The following is a 6,611-nucleotide window of genomic DNA, read 5'->3' on the forward strand; positions in this document are numbered from 1 at the left end:
AGGCTCCTTCGCGTGGTCGGGGGGGGGCGCAAACGGTGCCCGCCGAGTCACCATGCCCATGGGTTTCAGCGCCCATGTTTTTGAGGGTCCCCGCGTCGCCGGCGCGGTAGAACCCAGCCCCTGCCGAGCAGGCTCCCTCTGGAGCTCGGAGGGAGTCTGCCATTCGGCGATGGCGCCAACCCGGAAGTCGAATAATGTGTAAAACACATTGTACAATAATTAAGGCTTCTGTCAGTTATGTGCACCCGATACAACAGTTTTAGGTTACATGACATTTAACTGCATTAATATCCTTCCAATATATGTACAGCAACAGAGGAACTTGACACAGAAAGTGAATTTTTGCTGCCACCTGTCTTTGGAGAGGAATACGAGGAACAGCCAAGACCTCGAACTAAGAAGAAGGTACGCATATAGTTTTTGTCACTGAAGTGTATTCCAAACTTATATTCATTACATGGGAAATGGAAGATATGGCTGTGACCTTTTGTATAGTAGGATCCTGAAATAGCCTTACCATGAATGAAGGTGAAGCATTTCATTAGGTGACAGTCGTGTGCTATTGAAGTTTTTTTTGGGGGGGTGGCACTGAGAAGGTCTCTTGAACTAAACCTACTGAAATGAAAGGGAGCTGTGTAAACAGCACGATAGTCATTTTATGCCACTTCTTTTGATACAGTGGAGCTTCCTTAAGATAATGCCTTTCTAAATGGACCATGCTTCAAGTTAAATCAGGGAAGATCTCCATTTAGATTTTCCTCCTCAAGCAACAACACCCCTAAGAGTAATTCTTAAAGTAACACAAATGTTTGGAGTTCTCACACATGTCTTACCTATCTTTCCAAAGTTAACAGTTATTTAACAATCTAAAATTTTAATACTGCCTTTTAGACATAATGTTGAATAAAATTATTCCCAACTCCAGAATGTAGTTTACCTTTCTCAAGCTTGTTGCCTCTGAAAACAATGCTGTAAAGTGCCTTTACACTGGTGGCCCTAATTAAACAATAATTGCATCATCATCATCATCATTATTTATTGCATAATTAAAACTAACTTTGGATCTTAGTGCAGAACAGTTATTGAAAGGGATTATATTATAGGGAACCATTATGCTGATTTGAGCTCAGTAAAGTGCAAGTATTACTTGGGTGTTTTTGGTTTTTTTTAAAAAAAAAACTTGATGGCTGGTATTTATGACTTTCTTGGCTTTCATTTGCCCATAGTAGAGTGCAGAAGTGGTGTAAATTCAATGTTTATAAGCAGTAATGTTTACAGATCTGTTTTAATGGCAGGGAGCGAAGAGAAAAGCAGTGTCAGAGTACCACTCTCAGGATGATAGCTCTGAGAATTCAGAGTGCAGTTTCCCCTTCAAGTATGCGTATGGTGTAAATGCGTGGAAACACTGGGTAAAAACTAGGAATCTAGATGAAGATCTGCCAGTATTAGATGAGCTGAATTCAAGTAAGTATTTCCTACTTAGCTATAAGTCTCAGGTCTGGCAGGCAGGCAGGCAGTGGGTTGAGCTTAGACAGTGGGTTGAGATTAGATCGGGGTTCGAATTCTGTTTTACCATGTTTTGTTGGGGTGGCTTTGGGCAAGTTGCTCTCAGCTTGAGTGCCTGATCTGTGAAACAGGGTCATAGCAAGATATTACAAATAATAACTACGAGTACCAAATAGTTAAGCATTATAAAAGTGTTAATGGAAATTGCCAGTTTTAGTGACAAAATTCTCTTGTCTGAGATGGGCTTCTTCAATAGTGTTTGCATTTGCTTTTGTATGCGTTTTATCTATTTCCTGTATTCTGCTAGATGCTGTGTTTTATGACATGGAGTTTGCGTTACATGATTCTCAATATTTTGCGCTACAGCTAAAACAGTGAAATTGAAAGAAGATATCGTGTTGCATACATCTGCTGAGCTAAACTTTGGGTTGGCACACTTCGTTAATGAGATCCGAAGACCAAATGGGGAAAACTATGCACCTGACAGCATCTATTATTTGTGTCTTGGGATTCAGGAAGTGAGTCATTTTAACAACAGTGTAATCTGTATGGGAGAGATATGATAATCTTGAATGAAAGACTGGCAGTGGCAAAATAAGGAATTATCTGTTGAAATACTTTCTAAAAGTAAACGTGGCCAAAGTGGAACTGGCTGAAGTGGAAAACAAATACTTTTTGCTTTCTTTCAACCCAAAACCGTTCCCTTCCCCTTCTGGGTCTCTCTCCACGCCCCCCACAATTAAATATGTTTTTTGTAACTAATGCTGCTAGGTGTCTTGGTCTGTAGAATAAATTGGTTGTTGTATCCAAAGCTTCCATGAGTGCAATTCTAGTCACGAAAAGCATGCTCCTAGCACCCAGTAACAGAAGTCCAGAGGATAATTATCTCCTCTCTTAGTTCAAAGGCCTTTGCATTCCTGGAAGAACCTCTGTGAACGGAAGGGAATGGAAGCTATTAATCCAACCTAATATTTGACAAGCCTGTTAATTACTAAACTGAGACAAATGTGTTAAACTTGAGGTGCTATCATAAGCAAGAAGGGTTAGCATAAAATACAGCAGCTTAAAATATATAAAAATATTCAGACCTTCAAACACTTTTAACCATATCCTTTTCTGTAATTTTAAATTACTTTGTGTACTACTCAGGAATTCATTTTTGGAGGGAGAGTGGTTTGTAAAACTTAAAATGAATAAATGGCCTGCTTTCATATGTATATATAAGGAATAGTTTTTGCTTTTTTTTTTTTTTTTGTCTTGGTCTACTAAATATTTTGCTTTTCCTCTTTTCCTGTAGTATTTGAACGGAAGCAATAGAAAGGATAATATCTTCTTGGATCCAGATTATCAAACATTTGAGCAGGAAATAAATAAAATACTCAGATGCTGGCAACCAAGCATACTTCCAGACGGTAACTGTTCTTGTCTTGGTCATTATCCTCTTTTCTTTCTGAATTCATGCTCCTTAAGCAAGTTCAGTGCAATTAAAACTCTGTGTTTTAAGTTCCATGAAGCTGATTGTCAGTCGTAGATATATGTAAACTTCAATTGATTTGTTAGACTGAAGAGGTGGGACTGTGAATTTTTAATTTGTAGCAGATATTTCTGAGAGATATAACTGATAATTCAGTTTAGCACGTTTTTCTTTTGTTAAATTCCATTGGTTCATTTACAGAATACTCATCCCCTTCCCCCCCCTTCTCCTACCAGGTTCAATTTTTTCTCGGGTTGAAGAAGACTATCTGTGGAGGATAAAGCAGTTAGGATCCCATTCTCCAGTTGCTCTTCTAAATACACTGTTCTACTTCAACACCAAGTATTTTGGCCTGAAAACAGTGGAGCAGCACTTAAGACTTTCCTTTGGCACCGTTTATAGACACTGGAAGAAAAATCCCCTAACAATGGATAGCAAAGCTTGTCTGAGATACCAGGTTTCCTCCTTATGTGGAACGGATAACGAAGGTACCATAGCATTCTGAAGTGAATATGGTGGCAGCATCCATATTTGGCCCAATCGAAAGGGCCACTGGGCTACTTACTTGGCTCTATAAATTTCTACAGGCTTCTAAATTTCCACAACCTGCCCTGGGACCCTGTGGTGGAGGGTGGGTAAGAAATCAACAGCAACAGCGCCATCTCTCTCAGAAAGACCTGAGACAGTGGCTGACCTCTAGCTAAAGGGGAGAGGTCTGCTTCTGGGAAGAGGGCAGATTGCACACTCATCTGCCATAAGCAGTCAGGCCAGTAGTGTAACTAGCTCTGTATTGTCTCCACTGGTTAGCGCTGCGCCTCCAGAGTTTCTGACCAGGTGTCTTTCTCAGTTGTGCCTCCTTGAAGCCAAACCATGTGGCACTCCCACAAAGCTGTGGCAAAGAAACCACAGCCACACTTAAAGGACAGATGTTATGGATTTTATTCAAGGCAGGTTCACTGCATTGTGTTTTCTCTTTTATATTCTACCCCATCGTGTATCACATAGAACACCTCGCTCTTCCCCATTCTTTGCATAGCATTGAGAAAGAGCAGCTGTAAACTGAGGGCTGCTCACTCACTACTTACCAGCTGAGGAAATGTAGCTATGATTCCTTATGGCAGGGGTGGGGTACCACCAGCCCACACTGCTTTGGGATCCATCCTCTGGCCTTCTGTCTGCAGCTTCACCCCTTCAAGAGAAAGTTAGAGTTACCGATTTATTGGGGGGGGATAATCTGTGGGGTGGCAGCTGGCGAGGGAATGCTTAACCCTAACCTTCTCGCTCTCCACATACCTCCACCTTCCAAATCACATAGCCATTTGTGGGGCAGGGCTGTTAGGTTTAGATGGAAAGGTTCAACTTTCCAGGACTGTAGCCTTTGGGCTTGCACTCCATTCATTCCATTCTGATACTATTTTATCTCTTCTTCTTTTTTCTTTTCTTCTGTTCTAGAAGATAAAATTACTACTGGAAAAAGGAAGCATGAAGATGATGAGCCGGTATTTGAACAAACTGAGAACACAGCGGATCCCTCTAGATGCCCTGTGAAAATGTTTGAATGCTACTTATCTAAGAGGTATTGAAATAACAATAGCGGTGAAGCCTGTGTATATGTAAATCTGTTTCTTATCGCTTCTATTCTCTTTCTTAACAGAGATAATTATGCTTTCTCATAAGAAAGATACAGCATAACGCAAACATAATTCTTCCTTATTTCTTTAAAAACAATATGATCTGTAACGGCAGTGGCCTCTTCGTCTGCATGAATGTTTGGACTGTTTCCATTTGGGTTGTCTCACAAGACCCCCTCTTTTTTCCAGGTCTTTTCCCTCTGTTTCTTTTGAGTTGGTGGGCTACACCAAAATAGTTTTATTTGTACCCATGTCTGCCTTGCTTCTGCTGAAAAGCCAATAGGGGGAGCACTAGGCATGTATCTAAACATTCATGATAAGATTCAGATTGTTAAAGGAAGAATGGACAGGACAACAGTAGAAAAGTCTGAATATGATCATCCTTGGGCTGTTTGCAGTAGTAAACCTCAGTTGCTTGTTTCTCAGTGGGTTTGGGGATGATAAATACTGATTTTATGAACTTTTCCATAGTGTGACTTGTGTTAAGGTACTAGCTTTTGCATGTTACATGAAGTCACTACTTAACTAGCTGCTCTTCTGCTCTAACAGAAGTGTGTGGAAAACCGTAGTTGTACCCTGACAGCATATGAATGAATGTCTATGTGGATAGGCTGCGTTGTTGTTGTTGTTGTTGTTGTTGTTGTTGTTGTTGTTGTTGTTGTTGTTGTTTTCATCTTGTCCTCTTCTCACCTTTCAGCCCGCCCAATCTCAGTCAGAGAATGGATGTGTTCTATTTGCAGCCAGCCTACCCGGTTCCCTCAGACAGCACGGTCTGGTACACCTCCACCTCAGTGGATCGCAATACATTGGAAAACATGCTCGTACGGGTTCTTTTAGTAAAAGATATTTATGATAAAGACAATTACGAACTGGATGAAGACATAGATTAAACACTTTCCAAACTCTCTGTGGGGGAAAAGGAAAACACAACAGCATTAGCTAGTCAAGCTGCTAGACTTTTATTATGGAAAAAAAGTAAAACATTTCAAGTTTACTCTTTGTTTAACACGTTTTGTAGCAGTATACCCTCAGCTGGGTATTACCATGTAAATAATCTGTGAGCGAATGTGGCCATTATTCTCCATAGTGGTTTTAGGATACTTAACAAACACATTCATCTTTTTTTTTTAATTATTATTTATTTGGTTAGGTATGTTTGTAACTTTTTACATTGCAAAACATGAATGAGAATGTGCCATGTGTATTTCTTTCTCTCTTTTATTCTTTTTTAGTCATAGTAAGCAACATCCATATTGCACAACTTCACTGCTGCAGAGCTTCCTTGAAAAAGACGTTTGGGCTCTTATTGGGTTCTGAAATCAGGTAGTTGTGTATGGGTAGCACTACTAAAGTTTAGAACTTGCTGTGTCTTTCAGAATTTTTTAAAGAAATTGTAAACTAATAGGTTTTTTACTCTTAGTTACTGAAGCCTTACGAGGTTATGTAGAGAGGTTCCATCTTATGTACCAAAAATAGACGAAAGAGAATGCTGTCGATGTTGATGTACTGTAATGTGAATCTATCCTGGTGAAACAACTTTTTCTTTTCTTTTGGTTGCCCTTATTAAAAAGATCTTAGTATCCTTTCCTTATCTGCGACTCTGAATTTGCCCTTACAATTACAGTACATGTTGCATAAGAGCACAAAGTGAAAACATAAAGGCCGTTTAGACATACCTTGCCGTTGGGGAATATACACAGTTTAACAACTTTCCTGTTTATTCTTTCCTAACCTGGCTACATTAAAATGCAGCCATTTTAAAACAAACTTGCCAGGGTAACCCAAGTGATTCTCCTGTAGTGGAGGAAGGGGATCCTGTGTGGGTTGTCACTGCCCGCGTCCACTGGCAGGAAATCAAATTTCTGAGAGGGTACAGGGCAGTTCTTCACCAGTTCAGCTTCCTGCCAGCTCCTTTGCAGGTTGCTCTTGCTGGCAGCTCCAGACATACCAAAAGAGAGAAAGCAGGGTTGCCCTGCCCCCTGGTTTATGCTCTCGAAAGT

At 40.3% G+C, this 6,611-nt stretch overlaps 1 protein-coding gene across 7 annotated transcripts in view; it reads left to right on the forward strand.

The window, feature by feature from the left end:
* ZMYM2 (zinc finger MYM-type containing 2) overlaps positions 1 to 6,202 on the forward strand; it is a 65,202-nt gene extending 59,000 nt beyond the window's left edge. For 6 of the 7 annotated variants that reach the window (XM_081860093.1, XM_081860091.1, XM_081860097.1 and 3 more), the window contains 7 exons: positions 311 to 405; positions 1,296 to 1,464; positions 1,873 to 2,024; positions 2,804 to 2,918; positions 3,217 to 3,468; positions 4,433 to 4,556; positions 5,309 to 6,202. In XM_081860093.1, coding sequence (XP_081716219.1) covers positions 311 to 405; positions 1,296 to 1,464; positions 1,873 to 2,024; positions 2,804 to 2,918; positions 3,217 to 3,468; positions 4,433 to 4,556; positions 5,309 to 5,501 — 1,100 coding nt within the window. In that variant the 3' untranslated portion in view covers positions 5,502 to 6,202. The remainder of the gene's footprint in view (positions 1 to 310; positions 406 to 1,295; positions 1,465 to 1,872; positions 2,025 to 2,803; positions 2,919 to 3,216; positions 3,469 to 4,432; positions 4,557 to 5,308) is intronic. The other variant, XM_081860095.1, reaches the window with a different exon arrangement.
* The last annotated feature ends 409 nt before the right edge of the window (positions 6,203 to 6,611 follow it).

Source organism: Podarcis erhardii (assembly GCF_964252035.2).
Source record: "Podarcis erhardii genome assembly, chromosome: 4".
Taxonomy (NCBI): Eukaryota; Metazoa; Chordata; class Lepidosauria; order Squamata; family Lacertidae; genus Podarcis; species Podarcis erhardii.